General features: G+C 38.0%; 2 protein-coding genes across 2 annotated transcripts; one reads left to right on the top strand and one right to left on the bottom strand.

Annotated features, from left to right (window-relative positions):
* Positions 1-83: 83 nt before the first annotated feature.
* LOC111333895 (bifunctional peptidase and arginyl-hydroxylase JMJD5) lies at positions 84-3644 on the bottom strand. The gene is made up of 4 exons (XM_022939534.2): positions 3040-3644; positions 2322-2513; positions 1276-1408; positions 84-866 (listed from the first exon to the last, which is right to left on the bottom strand). Exons 1-4 carry the CDS (start codon positions 3535-3537, stop codon positions 337-339), a joined length of 1353 nt encoding a protein of 450 aa, XP_022795269.2. The 5' UTR covers positions 3538-3644; the 3' UTR covers positions 84-336.
* LOC111333884 (peroxisomal acyl-coenzyme A oxidase 1) lies at positions 3632-14618 on the top strand. Its single transcript, XM_022939520.2, has 16 exons — positions 3632-3971; positions 4268-4427; positions 5198-5258; positions 6354-6447; positions 7036-7143; positions 7750-7869; positions 8412-8533; positions 8775-8944; positions 9385-9547; positions 10269-10459; positions 10559-10717; positions 11663-11768; positions 12309-12458; positions 12796-12866; positions 13104-13239; positions 13994-14618. Exons 1-16 carry the CDS (start codon positions 3842-3844, stop codon positions 14054-14056), a joined length of 2004 nt encoding a protein of 667 aa, XP_022795255.2. The 5' UTR covers positions 3632-3841; the 3' UTR covers positions 14057-14618.
* The last annotated feature ends 738 nt before the right edge of the window (positions 14619-15356 follow it).

The raw sequence follows: 15356 nt of genomic DNA, 5'->3' as shown, positions 1-15356 counted from the left end.
ACAGTTTTGTTTTGTTTCTCACTTTGTTTTCCCATTAAAACACTTGCCTGAGTAAATTTTAAAACTACAACCACCACATTGCAGACTTTCAGCAGGTTTTATTGCCAGGTCTTATCCCTGGATAAATAGGCTCAAGAAGATGGTTTTAACCTTTTACTAAGAAAGCACAAGGGCTTTTGACCAGGTAATTACTTGGCTGTACCAAAAGGGCACAGATATCTTATTACACACTGGAATATTTTACATCTGAAGCAACCGACAACTGAAGCAGAAGCTAGATAATCTTTTTCTCATGATTCTCTTTCTTAACTTACAATTAGTTAATTTAATGACATTTTAAAGTTCCTCGTGTGATCCTGTGTCGTCATATAAATCGTTTCCTTCTTCCTCTTTAACAACTGGCCCGTGAGGAGGATCAATTAAACGGGCTACTTTTTTCAAATTTTCTCGTGAAATGCCTAATATGTCCTGTTTTGTCAAGAATCCTTTACCCTCTGTATCCAAAAGTTGATGAAAAATTTTAAAAGGTTCTTCACTTAGTTTATCTTTATTATGGTCACCGTCCCTATCTTCTTGCTGCTGCCACAGATCAAGAAATGAATATTTTGTCAAAACATCTTCATTTTTTTCCATCATGGTAGCTAGTATGCTATAACGAAGGACCTCCACATTCATGTAGCCCATTTCAATAAGCCTGTCTCCCTTGTTATATGTCCAGTGTACTTTCAACTCACTTAATGGTGTGTATTCAAAATGTTCCCTGTCACAACCTGTGGGTTCAAAAGGTGCCCCCACCAGGGGTCCTGGTGTGAAGAGAATTGTTGCGGAGATGGTTCTGTTATATGACCGCACTTGGTGTATATATTCTACAAGGAAAAATAAAATGAAAGTATATGAGCAACATTATCCTGGGAATAAGATTTTAAATGATTGTACATTAATGAGGTGCAGATCCAGGATTTTTCTTTACTTGAGAACAGTAGAAACTCATTAAAAAAAAAATTAAAAACAAAAACTGAAAGGTTAATCTTTATCAGGATGGTGTAGATTACTGAGTCCTGTGGTACATTTAAAAAAAAAATTGTTGTAATCTTTCAATTAATGATGAGTTCTTCTATATGTAATTGGATGCTGCATATATTCCAAGGGTGCTGTTTTTTGGTAATTTTATATAATACACATTGGTTTAAGGGAGACCTATTGTGGAGTTAAAACAGTACTCCAGGAAAGAGATAGGTAACATTTGCCCTCTGAGACCCAAGCTCGTTGCTTTACCTGCTGGAATGTAGATACAGTCCCCTGGTAAGAGTGTTGCATACGTCCATGGAACATTTGCCACACTAGGATTTTCAAACAAGTTGATCTTGTTTGGATCAACTTCTGAAAACCCAGAACCTGAATGTTGATTCTGACAAATAGAGAAAAGAAGTTTGAGTTTATGGTGGAAAATTTTAGAAGTAAAAAATTAAAACAAGTGAGATTTTATAGATTTATGAGACTTATTAAGGAACACCCTGGTATAATATTTGTAATATTACATTTCTGTGGTTTAAATTTATGAATTTAATAAATTTATCCTTCCAGCATTTATTATCACCAGCTTGGCTCATAAATTTAATTTTTTGCCCAATCATAGGTTTCAATCCTATTTAATTCTGATTATGTCAGATGTAGTCTTTTCATAGCTACAGTATAGACGGTAAGTTAGGCATGCATACATATCAAGGAAGACAGGTGGATTGACATAAGCCACATGAACATAGAATGAGGTACATTGTCACAACATCCTGTCAACCTTGAACCCATATTGGTTGGAATTTAACCTACTTTACATCACTCCAAGCCTCTCTTTCAAAGTGTGGCCTGCAGTGCTATGTAATATAAAGAGGATGGGTAGGAATTTAATGTGTAGGGGAAAGAATGAAGGAAACAGTGAGCTAGAGATTCCTGATCCGTTCCAATTCCTGACCTGAGTGAATGCACAGCCTGCAGAGCAGGCGTAATTTTGGCAAACAGATGCTCAATATTTTCTAAGCAAAAATTATGGCCATCATCTTTGATATTAATGGAAGCAGAGGGCCGGGGAGAGAAAGAAATTTGTACCAAGGGGGTGTATGACAGAGAAAAATTATGAGGGGGTGAGGGTGGGGGAGTGAATAGTACTTTTTTTCCCCTTCCCACCCCTCGTCGATTTTAACTCCAAATTATACATGGCCGGTTGATTAAATGATCGCGCGCTTCTTGACATCAACTCGCCCTAAAGAGACGCCTGCGCTGCAAGCTATCTGTACTAATTGCCTTTTGTTTTTATCAACATTTACCTTCTCAAGGAAGTACAAGTCTGTATAATATTTTTTCTCCATCATAATAAAATCCTTGCGTCCAGCCACCAAGCAGTGCAAGTTGTGATCTGCATCGTAATGAATGACTGATCGTGTTCCTCCTGAACTCATCCAGAAATTGGTTTCATGGATGTAATCAAGAAAAGTGCCGCAAAGTAAACAGGTTGGTACCTGAGTCCAAGGAATTTCAAGCAAAATATAAGCTCACAACAACAGGTTCCCAATGGGAGAGAGAGGACCTTGCTGCTATTCTGAACTGAGAAGATGTCAAGTTGTGAACAGGTGTATAATCAAGTGGGAAGCAATGAGCTACGCTGTTAGCCGGAAGCAGGAAGAGATAATCTTGAGTTACAAATATGAGCCCAAATTCTCAGAATTTAGCAGGAAGTGTGTAGCAGCGGGAGAATCGCTACGCGTAGCTGGTAATTTCACGAGTTACAATAACCTCACTGGACCGATCAATTCAACTAATAAATGAACAGGTAACTTGAAGTAGTTGCTCTGAAATCTTATGTACTTCACTTCCGATAAAATATAAATTTTCAGATTTGATCGACCCCGTTTAGAGCATTCAAATGTCTTTACTTGACTACCAGCGGGGGTGAGAGAAAACAATACGTTATTAAGAACCTGTAAACTTTAGTAAACCCAACATTTTTGTTTACCTCTACTTCTGCTTGGTTACATACTACGTTACCTGAATATCTCGTCTCATCGGATCAGGCAAAACTGTGACAATATACATGTCTTCCTCCTTATACCGCGAGAGAAATTCCGAAATAGTCATCCTTCGAGGAGAATGAGAGCGGTTCTCTTGTTTTAATTCAATGAGGACATCTAGATCTCCATAATTTTCCTTTAAATAATCATCCGTCCACGTAAATAAAGCGGGTGATTCGCCGATTCCCTGTCGAAACACCAATGGAATGCCTTCATTAACATGCTTCTCCCAAAACAGATCACCTCGAAGAACGTCAAAATACTCTTTAACGGGTCCATCAGGAGCACGCTGGTACCCCAATGGTTGTAGATGTCCCGTAGGAAACTGTTCATTTTGAGAGATGCTAATGGAAGGAGGAAATTCCATCAGCGAAGGAACACCACTTGAAGTCGAAATTTTCAGGAAAGCGAACGTGACAAAGAAAATTGACATTAACAACTTTCGAATGAGAAAGTTCCTTTTGGAACACAGCATGATATCTGAGGGACTTTAACTACTTTCTTTCTCTTAGCTCAAGTTAATTTAGCACTTGCATCATCTAACACCTACAGAAAGCAGAGGTCTGAGAAGCTGAAAGAAACCTGAGAAGCCTGCATGAGAAGTAAAACAATAAACATGATATTTTTCATGAAGCCCCAATATTGGAGCTTAACCCAGATTCCTCTCGGTTTCGTCACGCAATCTTGTTGAAATAATCACGCGACAGCGCTCGCCGCTAGCTATCCTTCTGCATTGTGTCATTTGCGTGCGAGGACCTTGTTATACAATTTGCGGCGCCATGCAATCTTCTTCGATCAAAGTAAATCCAGATTTAACCAGGGAACGAGAGAAAGCCTCATTCGATCCAACCGAGTTAATGTATCTTCTTCACGGAGGACAACAGAAGACTGAACGGAAACAATTCCTGGGTAATTCCAAATAACACGTAATGTTCCTCAATCTGTGGATGGATCTTGAGATTTATTAAGAGATATGGCGAAACTTCATCAAAAAATCTCCAAGTGATACAATCGAGCACCCACGCATACTCTTTATAACAATTTCACTCCACTCAGTGAAACTACCATTGCAAATTAAGTGTATCTTAAAAATGGTGACAGATTATGTAATAAGGACTACAGAGTTGTAATATTCTCTGTAAGAGGGAATTCATGTACATCTTTGGTAAGGTTATCATTATCTTTTGTTTTGTATTACATTAAAGAGTCATTGTTAGTGAAGGATCCTGTGTTTCACAAAGAAGATGCATACATCCTGAATCGCAAACATGGCTATGAAAGGGCTTTACAGAGAGGACTACGGGTGCTTGAACTGTGTAAGGAACATCAAATCACTGATCCAGATGAAATTATCTTATTACAAAGGTGTGCATTTTCCTTGAAATTCTCATTTTGTTCCTCTCAATTGATTCACTTCACCTGTAATAATAATAATGATAATAATAATAATGATAATAGTAATAATGATAATAATAATAATGATAATGATAATAATGATAATAATAATGATAATAATAATAATGATAATAATAATGATGATAATAATAATGATGATAATAATAATGATGATAATAATAATGATAATAATAATAATAATAATGGTAATAATAATGATAACAATAATAATGATAATAATGATAATGATAATAACAACAATAATTTAAACATATTTATACAGGATTGCTGAATCAGTTTTATGAAAAACTGCTATCAATGCAGGTCCTGTAAAAAAAAAAAAAAATAATAATAATAATAATAAAGATATGGATAAAAACAGGTTGCAACAGTATGAAATAGTTACATTAAAAAGAAGATTTGAACAGTTATAAATTCTAAGGATTATTAAACATTTTCAATATGAAATAGGTACATTAAAAAGAAGATTTAAACAGTTATAAATTCTAAGAATTATTGAAATTTGTTGAATTTTTAAATTTTAGCCAATGAGATTGTCCTTGACAGTAATACAAATCAGTGAATTAACATACATGCAAGTTTGGGCTCATTTTCTGTCTAATCCTGTAAACCTTTATGTTATATTAATTTTCAGTGTACAGTGCTGTTGATTTTTTTGTTGTAAATAGTACTGTATAAGCAATAAATTTATTTATAAATTTATGATTTCTTACCTTTAGGTTTGCTGGGACCATATTTCCATTCCACTTGAGCAAAGTTATGTTTATTCCCACTTTAAAGGTATACCTGGGCTTTTATATAAATATATATATATATAAAATATCTGTGAAGGTGTAATCTGATCGTCCGGGTGAGTGTAGTCCTGAGAAGGACTGTTGTCGGTGGCAGTGACTGACGTTTCGACAACCTGTGCGGAAGTCATCATCAGAGTCAAAATATCTGTTAAATTCTTTCTAACTTGTAATCTCCATTTGCAGGTGAGCTATCTCTAATATTGCATCTCCATTTCCAAATCAGACTTGATAATTTCTTTCCCTTAAAAGAAAAATTGATGAAAACTGAAAAATAATGTAAATTGTCATTAAAATTTTATTGGAGCAGTAGTGCAGATATCTTACCTATACAAGACATAGCAGCCAGGTTGATCAATCAAGCTGGTAACTCAATGATATTTGAATATATGACAATCATGTATGTGTACTGCAGTCTCATGAAATGTATAATTTAAGCGATCCTTGTATGTGTGTATCCTTCCTATGTAGTAGTGGAAATAAAGCCTGAAAAAAATTTCAGGCCTGTACAGGATTTGAACCCAAGGCCTTTGTGATTCCTGTGCAGTGCTCCACCAATTCAGCTAACAAACCAACTGGGAGCTGGTCATTAAGTTGGTTCGTATTAAACCTGTTGAAGTGACATAATTCAATGAATTTTGAATATATGGAAATCATATATGTGTTCTGTGGTTTCATGAAATGTATGAAAGTGATTTTTGGACTAATGAACCCTACTTAATATGTAGTAATGGAAATAAGGCCTGAAAAATTTCAGGCCCATACAGGATTTGAACCCATGACCTCTACAATACCTGTGGTAATAATCTCAGTTGTTTCATGCTAAGGAAACTGAGATATAAGCTCTGTTGAGTGGTAGCCTACCTGTAGCTGCACTCTCCCCGTGGAGAAACATTTCTCCATGGGGTGAGGCTAGCTAGGTGGGCCATGAAGCTCAAGTTCAGACTTTGCCTTTTTGCAAACTCATAGCAGAAGCTCAAGACACAACATTCAGTAGTCCATTGACCCAATTGACAAAGAGCCCTTCATTTGCCTTATCACAGATAATCATGCAATGTTAATGATTTGCAATGTAATGTCTTAGGGCCAAGGAACTGAGGAACAAAAAGCCAAGTGGCTACCTCTGGCAGAATCAAATCAGATCATTGCAACTTATGCACAGACTGAACTTGGTCATGGTGAACAAACAACATTTTTTACTTCCTTGATAACACTTTTATTTAACCCTTTCACTCCATAAGTGACCAAGACAGAATTTCTCCTTACTATATAGATACAATATCAAGCAGACAAGTGATGAGAATGAAGAAAAATATCAATTAGGGGATAATTAGTTGATCCAATACCAAATTCTCAAAACTATAACATCATAAGAATTGTATGGCAGGCAGTAAGGAGATTTACAACTGAGATCTCGGCTGAGGGCACTTAGGAAAAGGGTGTGGGGCTTATTTAAGAGGGCCTCTTGTCACACATAATGATGCCAGTTTAGTTCAATAGAATTGATCAATATAATGAATGGAGTTTTCAGTGAATTTGTACTGTTTGATAAAGTGAGGGAAAGAGAAGGCGTGTATATGTAGTCTTAGTTCACCTGTTGACGGAGGGGGGGGGGGAAGGTACTGTGAGCACTTATGGAGAGGAGAATACTTATTCAGGATTTTTGTAAAGAAATGTCCATTTAATTGCAGACAGGGGGACAGTGTAAAGTAACAGAGGAATTATTAAATAAATATTTCCATGAAATGTTTCATATCTTTTTATAGGGACTTTTATTCGTGGCTTGGAGACTACGGCAACATATGATAAAAACACGCAAGAGTTTGTTATTCACTCACCATCACTATCTGCATGCAAATGGTGGCCTGGAATGTGTATGTCTTCTAGCATGATTATTACCGTATTTATTGGCCTATAAGGCAAGGGATTTTTTGCACAAAAATAAACTGGGAACTGGCTATTGTAAACATTAATAAGACTGGAGTGTTTTGGCCTATAATTGAGTATTTCCAACCAAAAAAATCCATGCCGTAAATTGACTGTATATTTGGCTTTTAGCCGTGCGACCATCGACAAACATGAATTATACCTAGTCTAGTCTTATGCAAAATCATTGTCAGTCAATGACTTTTATTTCAGTGATGGCTCCTAAATGATCTGTTTTGTTTAGTGATAATTTCAAGAATGAAGTGTTTACTCGTCCTCTTCTTCACTGTTGATCTCAAACTCGTCATATCAAGTGAAAGTTGAAACTGAATACAAACTTGCAGTTGTCCAGAGCAATGTGTGGGCTAGAGACTTTCAATTTGCATAAAATATTGTACTGTACACTACCTACTCTAGGGAGGTGTGAAAAAATGTCACTTGGATGGTAAAATAAATTACCTCTCAGTTCTATCTTCATTTACATGTATATGCAAAATTAGATTGCAATAACTGTGGATAATTTTTCTAAACTGGTTCTGATCCTTAACATTCAGTGGGAAAGTCTTGTAATTTTGCCGTCACAGCAGCAAGACTGATGGTAGATGAAAAGGATCATGGGATACAGATGTTTATTGTTCAGTTGCGTGATCTGGATACCCACCAACCTTTGCCTGGTGTGTTTTATGAATGTATACGGAATATTATAATAATAATAATTTCTTGACTTATATTTTGCAACCATCAATATAAGATTTTTCAATTGCACATTACAATTAAATGTTAAAAATTCAACTCTACATAGATACTAAAAACTGAAAATAAAATTGTTCACTAAGAAGATGTAGAAATATAAAAATTACAGACAAAGAATTGAAAAGCTTTTGCAAATAAGAAGAGTCTTATTGACTTTCTTAAACTTGTTTTAAAGATTGGGAATATTGCTAGGCAATTAGATGTAGCTACAAGTCATGAGCACTAAAAAATCAACTATTTGTAATATTAGGAAAGCTGTATTAATATCAATTTGGGTTTTATACTTTCCTGTGTTGTCAGTTTGATGCATTTGTTAAACTGTCCTATAGAGCTTGTCTCGTCGAAACTGTAGAATGACTGTATGGTGCCCATTGAGTTATTTCGTGTTCTCCAAATATTTCCCACTTAAGGAGGCCTTGAGCGGCTTTATATTTTTATGTTGCTTCCTTGTCTCGTTTCTTAGGTATAACAGTTGGAGACATTGGAGCCAAATTCTCTACTTTGATGAATGCATCAGACAATGGATTTCTCAAGTTTGATCATGTTCGGATTCCTCTAAACCAGATGCTTATGGGACTAGCAAAGGTATGGAGCAACTTTAATCATAGTGTCAAGATCAGTTACTGGGAATTGCAGAGGTTTTGCTTTACTTTGCCAGCGACTTGCTGGTAATAAGAACTCGGATTCCACGAGTGTTTGGTCACTTATTTTTTCAGGGACGCTGATGGGCTGCATCCCTAGAAGTTTGATCATATCCACACATCGGTGATTTCATCACCCAATTGTAAACGGCTAATAATTCTTTTCCACTCTTTTCCATGCACAGCTCTCACCTGATGGCACCTTAACGAAGGTGGGAAACTCGAAGCTTTTGTACGGCTCTATGAGTTATGTGCGAGCAACAATTGTTACAGATTCTTTTTGGTTGCTCTCCCAAGCAATCACCATTGCTATGCGTTACAGTGTAGTGCGACGGCAAGGTCAACTCAAGGCAGAGTAAGTTGTAAGAAATGGACTGTGTACGGTAAGAAATTACATGATACAAGAGACACCTGGCTAGAGAGAAAAATGCGCGGTGAGACGTCTCAAACAACAACAACAAAGTTGAAGGAAGTTATTCTGTGTTGGATGTCTCAGAGCGCTTGTTTGCTCACAGCAAGGTTTGCCTAGCCCTTCGCTCTGACGAAGGGCTGAGGCTCGAAACCTCAGCTTTAAAAAACTCATTTTGACGGACAATTTGATAAACCAAACTATAGTCTTTTAAAGAAGTTTTAATATTACTGAGAGTGGAAATCCAAAAGATAGTTACTTTGAACTTATAGCGGAGCTCGCAGCGCTCGAAGCGCCCATACTTATAGTAAATGGTAGTAAAAACAGAAACCCATCAAGTAGAAAGTCTTAACTGCATTTTGAACATGTTGTCTTCTGTTTAACAGTGAGTCTGAGACCCAGATTATCGACTACAAGACACAGCAATATAAATTGTTACCAGGTTTAGCTATGGCTTACGCAACAAAGTTTGCGTTAGACCATGTGTGGAGATTTTATGAACACTGCCAAAGGAATTTTGTGGCTGGAGACTTCTCTCTGTTACCAGAGGTATGAAAAGTATTAACAATGCACCTTAACCTGTTGCTCAGTGTTTGACAACCGCACCAAGTATATTTTCATTATCAGCATGATTATTAAATTTGCAGCGAACAGAAGTAACTGTACATGGTTTTCCACTTGCGAGGTTGTTGAAATATAATTAAGCTTAGAGCCCGATAAAAATTTAAAGGCCGGCATCAACCGCTGTAATACTGTTTGTGCCATCTATGCTCATCATAACAGCCAAAGTAAAGTGCACTCTCTGATTGGTCAATTCGGCGTTCGCCATTTGCCCATGGGTGTACGCTGCTGACGCGAGCAAGGACGAATTTCCGCGCGCTTGGTTTTACTGGTCGCGTAAGATTACAGTTTTGATTAAAGGGAAGTCATGTTACAAAACAAATTTTAAACACCACAGCGCACACTATTGAGTTATGCATGCACTAGGGAGGTTTGTTAAGCTCTTAAGAAGCTAGAGTCGCGCTGGGCTATCGCCTTGCGCGACTCTTGCGCTTCTTTCGTTCTTAGTAAGTAAGTAAGTAAGTAAGTAAGTAAAGGCTTTATTTAATGAGGGTAGCACTAAAATAGTAAAGAATACTAATAAACCAGTGGCCCTCCTAGCACTAAAAATACAATAAAAATATTAGAGATATGGTAGTAACCTTCCGCGTGTATCCATAACTCCATGGTGTGCGCGATGTCGTTAACCATTTGTTAAATTTTTTTGTAGCTTCACGCAATCACGAGTGGTCTGAAAGCGTTCACATCGTCAACAGCCATGCGTCATGCAGAGACGTGCCGACTGGCTTGTGGTGGACATGGCTACTTACTGTACAGCGGTCTTCCTGATTTTTATGCATTGATAAATGCTTCCTGCACGTACGAGGGAGATAATGACGTTCTCTACTTGCAAGTCGCAAGGTGACCTAAAAAAGTGTGCTTCCTTATGTTATCGGTGAGCGGGCATTCAGCTTTCGCCAGCCGTACTTAAAAGTATCATTTTGATTCACCTGTCAACAGGTATCTGGTAAAAATCGCCTCACAAGCTCAAGAAGGGAAGACTCTTCCTGCCCCACTTAAATTCTTTTCACGGAAATGTGAACAGTGTCCAGTTATGAACGGAGAGGGATTTTTGGAACCTGAAGTGCAAAGAACAATTTATCAGGACAGAACGGCAAGGTACGTTGGCTCGAGAACAAGGGACTTGGAAACCGAGAGGGTTCTTAAGTAGTGTCCATACCCTTTTCACCCAAACATTAGTATGCATATTCTCTATATTGTTCTCCACACATTTCCTGAGGTTATTACAAGGAGAATTTAACAGTCAAGAGCTTAATGTTTGCTTTAGGGGTGATATTATAAAGAGAAATTATACGCTAGTCACTTACTTAGGGGTCGAGGAGTTGACGTCGTTCCTTTAGCGACTACGTGTGTCGGAGACTGGGCCCGAACTTTAGTTGAGTTGAAAGGGGGTAAATTTCTAAAGAAACTGTGGTGTTGCGTCGGTGGGGGTAACAAAGGTAATTTGGTTCTATCAACTAAGTTCAAATTGTAAATTGGTCACCGTAAAGAGTTGAAAAGCTGACGTTTCGAGCGTAAGGCTCTGACGAAGAGCTAATGCTCGCAACATCAGCTTTTCAACTCTTTCGTTTAGTTTGATTCAGTTGACACTGTACGTGAGTGTAGTGATGAATGTCGCTTTTCATAGAGAAGGTGTGAGAGAATGAAACGAAAAGGTTGTGTTTATCGAAAGAAAACGCGAGATTGTGACCTCGGGATACAAAACTTTCACTGCCGCAGAGGCATTCCCGAAACGTGTTGGGAATGTGAGGCAAAGGAATGAAACCAAACAGAATTAACGTCGGTAAAATAATTTTTAAGTTTAGGACATGCTTTGTTTGGTTTGTCTAATAAACTGTAATTCGATCCAAAACCTGAGATTTGAGCACCAGTTTATCGGCCCTCTTTTTTGATGGCGTGGAATTTCTCGCCTTTTCCCAACAATTTTTCATTCTGCATTTGCATTGGAGGAACAAGTGTGGCCTTGACTTGAAACTGAACTGCTTTAAGCGAAAAATGATTTCTCACTTTTATCGGGAAATTTCTCTTCTTCTTGAATTTAAGTGAACTACGAACTGTAGCAGGAACATTGCAAAGGAGAATACTTTCTGGAATGGATCCTGCCGGTGCGTGGAATGACCTGTCTGTAGACTTAGTGCGTTGTGCGAAGGTAAAAATTTCAGGATATCTTTGTCTCGAGTAGTCACCTCAGCCTTCGTTTGTCTCCTCACGCAACGCACCCACTCCCCCTTCAGGGGGGAAGAGAGCGCGTTGCGTGACGAGACCAAACCACGGCTGAGGCTGAGAAGACCATATCTTAAACTGAGACGGGTTGAGTAGCAGTGGCAAACCCTCTATCAGGGCTCAGTTGTTCAAGAGGTGGGTGACGCTATTCAGCGGACAAATCGCTATCCAGCGAATAAATCGCTATCCTGTGAATAAATCGCTTTCCAGCGGATAAGTGGTAACAAAACGTACTACGCTATCCACCGGATAGAGATTTATCCACCCTTCGAACAACCGGGGGCAGATCGAGAAGTCTGGGTCACTGTTGGGCAAGAGACTTAACTCTCGTGGTTGCTTCCTCCACTTCGGAGAATATATGGGTACCAGAATTGCTGGAAGGGAGGGGAGGCTGGTGGCAGTGGGAGGGGTAGGCTCTTCTGAGTCACCGTAGACTGATTTGGTTTATTCCTCGTTCTTTTCATAGGGCTACAGTAACTGTGTATTTGTTTGCTATGTATTGGATTCAATGAAGAACCTTTCTGGTGTCAGCCCTAGTTCACGTAGGGTTCTAAAATCTCTATCAGACTTATTTGTTCTATGGGGTATTACTGAAAACTCGGGTAGTTTTCTTGAGGTAAGGAAAGAAACATTTCTTTATTCGTCGCATACATCTTAAGGTCAAATTTTAGCGTTAGTTATGTGGTCTTGAAAACCAGGAGAGCATGATATTTTTACTTTGCCCAAAGAGTAGTAGCTTTAAATCATTGGCACTAAAAGTACATCTGGAATATTTACTGTGTAACGTCCACTCACAAGAGAGATCTGGAGACGCAAGAAAACCATGAAACCAAACTGCATGTGTGTCCCCATTTATATCAGTTTAACAGCCGCTCGTCAACGGTACATTTTACTGAAATTGCAAGTCTTCATTTTCAAAGAAACCCAAAGATCTTCTCCCATTTTGCCTTAAGGCTGGAATTCTGAGCTGCAGCCAAATTCAAACCATTCGACAGCAAGTTTATGCATTAATGGAAAAGCTCAGGTCTGTTTTACAGATACTTTATTACGTTATGTACTTTTAGCCTGTACTAGACATTTGTGCGATCTTGTTCGAAATGTTGTTTTCACTGTTTGGCTCTTTTTTCACCATTTTGCTTTTCGCTTCAAGAAGTGTTTACTGAACAAGAAACGTAAAACTTTTACTTTTCCCTTCGTCTCAATAATTTAATTTCAAGTATACAGTACGACTGCGTTCTCATTTTGTTTTCTTAACGTGTAGACCTGAAGCAGTAGCTCTGGTGGACGCGTTCGATCACTCAGATTACGTACTCAACTCACCGCTGGGTCGCTTCGATGGCAACGTGTACGAAGACCTTTTCAGATGGGCTCAAAGATCAGAACTGAATGATAAGGAGGTAGTACTGAGTTGCGGTTTTTAACGCATCAGCTTACTACGTGCTTCTTTTAGAGCAACCGATCTTTTCGTGGTCCTTAGTTGTAACGTTTGTACCTCTTTGTGTTTCTCTGTGTGTTTCCTCTGTGTGTACGATGACCAGCAAATGATGACATCATGTTACGCGTGTCATCTTATTGGGTGAGGGTAAAGCATCTCAGCTAGTGTGTTATTGGTTGTTTATGGTGTGACGTTATTGCTTTCGCTCTTCGCTCCGATAAAATAAAAGGTACAGTCTGATCTTGGTCATGTTAAAAGCGTATAAATGTACCGTTAGCCAAGCTATACATTTGCTTTAATTTTAGCTAGGGCTATTTAGAGCAATTTTCGATCATGTAGTTATCAGGTTTTATCAACTAAGTTGAAATTGTAAATTGGCCACTGTAAAGAGTTAATTTGCTTTAATTTTAGGTAGGGCGATTAAGAGCAATTTTCGATCATGTAGTAATCAGGTTTTATCAAATAAGTTGAGATTGTAAATTGGCCACTTTAAAGAGTTACAAAGCTGACGTTTCGAGTGTTAGCCTTTCGTCGTTCGCTGTGACGAAGGGCTAACGCTCGAAACATCATGTTTTTAACTCTTTACGGTGGCCAATTCACAATTTCAATCTAGTTGATACAATCAAGTTACCTTGTTACCCCCATCGACGCAGCACCATAGTTTCTTAAGAAACTTACCCACCTTTATGTAGTAATCAGCTGTCTTTCCATTCTAGGTACAGCCAGGCTACTACAAGTATCTGCAGCCGTTGATGCGTGGTAGCAAATCCAAACTGTAGTTATATTTTACCAAACTATCTCGCGCACGGCATATATCGTGGTGGAATTCAATCTTTCATGGCTGAGTTGCCGGAGAAACCTTTTGGCCTGTTTTTGTTTTTGCGTAATTCCACAGAAAAGAGTCACAAAGGAAGCATGGCTGTAGATAAATAACTACACGTTCAACGCCACAAAGCAAATGCACATTTAATTTATTTTCCAGATGGACGTCTATTTAGATGTCAAGATTTGTGGAGACGTGTGTGTAATTCGACCGCAATAAGTAATGAATACAAATATCTAAGAACAAAATACAATTACTCCCTGTAGAATATTACCACATTCATTGATTTTTCTGTGTGATTAGTAGTGTTACCAGGTTATTTACCCTTTCCACGGGGTATCGTGCTGCTGCGTTAGATGAGGAATACGTTTCCTCATATTTTTTGGCGTATCTGGTGTAGCACAGGTTCTTTTTGGAGAACCCTTCAGTTTCAGAGCACACATGTTAAGATTGTCATGATCTGGATGCGTTTACTACAAGACTGACTGACTTGTCCTAAATAAACTTTTCACATTGAATGTCTCGTTTGAGTGTAGTCCAGAATTATCTGAATTAAGTCGACAAATAATTTTGAATAATTTGGATATATCAACAAAGTTGAAATGGTAAATTGGTCACCGTAACGATTACAAAAGCTAAGCGTTACTCCCACCGACGCAGCCCCAAACAGTTTCTTTCGAAACTATCAGCCTTTAAATAATTTTAAAATTTTCCATCTTTCCCATTCAAAATATATCCAACATAAATGATGCTCAAACAATAGAAACAGGAAACATTTTGCTTATTCATTGATTACACAGTTATTTTTCTTAGCTTCATCATTGTTATAATTGTTCCTACATCTTCTTTGTACTAATTAGCAGGGAACGTTGAGGAACGCACGTCATTCTCCAAGGAGTAAGGGAATACGCTATAGAAATACAACATTATCGATACTTTAATTGCTCTTGTGCCCTCATAAATTTAAGAAAATTGGGCTCTCAATGACACATTGAAATGAAGTACAAATATAGAGCCAGGAGGCTGATTGAATCGCTGGTAAGTTATCTGGTTACCCTCCAGTTTCAGGGAGAATTGTGTCAGCTACCTTAGACATGAACATATAATACTTTTAAAGCAGGGGTGGTAAAGAGGACGGCTAGTAGTTTTTATTGATTTTAAGCATCGCCTGGTTTACAAAACTACTTAATCTCAGATGATGAATTCCCAGTGTCTGTCTTTTCGATACAGGATAATTTCGTCTTATTAAATTTTAT

Source organism: Stylophora pistillata, chromosome 2, assembly GCF_964205215.1.
Source record: "Stylophora pistillata chromosome 2, jaStyPist1.2, whole genome shotgun sequence".
NCBI classification, from domain to species: domain Eukaryota; kingdom Metazoa; phylum Cnidaria; class Anthozoa; order Scleractinia; family Pocilloporidae; genus Stylophora; species Stylophora pistillata.
The sequence above is the reverse complement of the archived record's forward strand: the minus strand, read 5'-3'. Positions and strand labels throughout refer to the sequence as shown.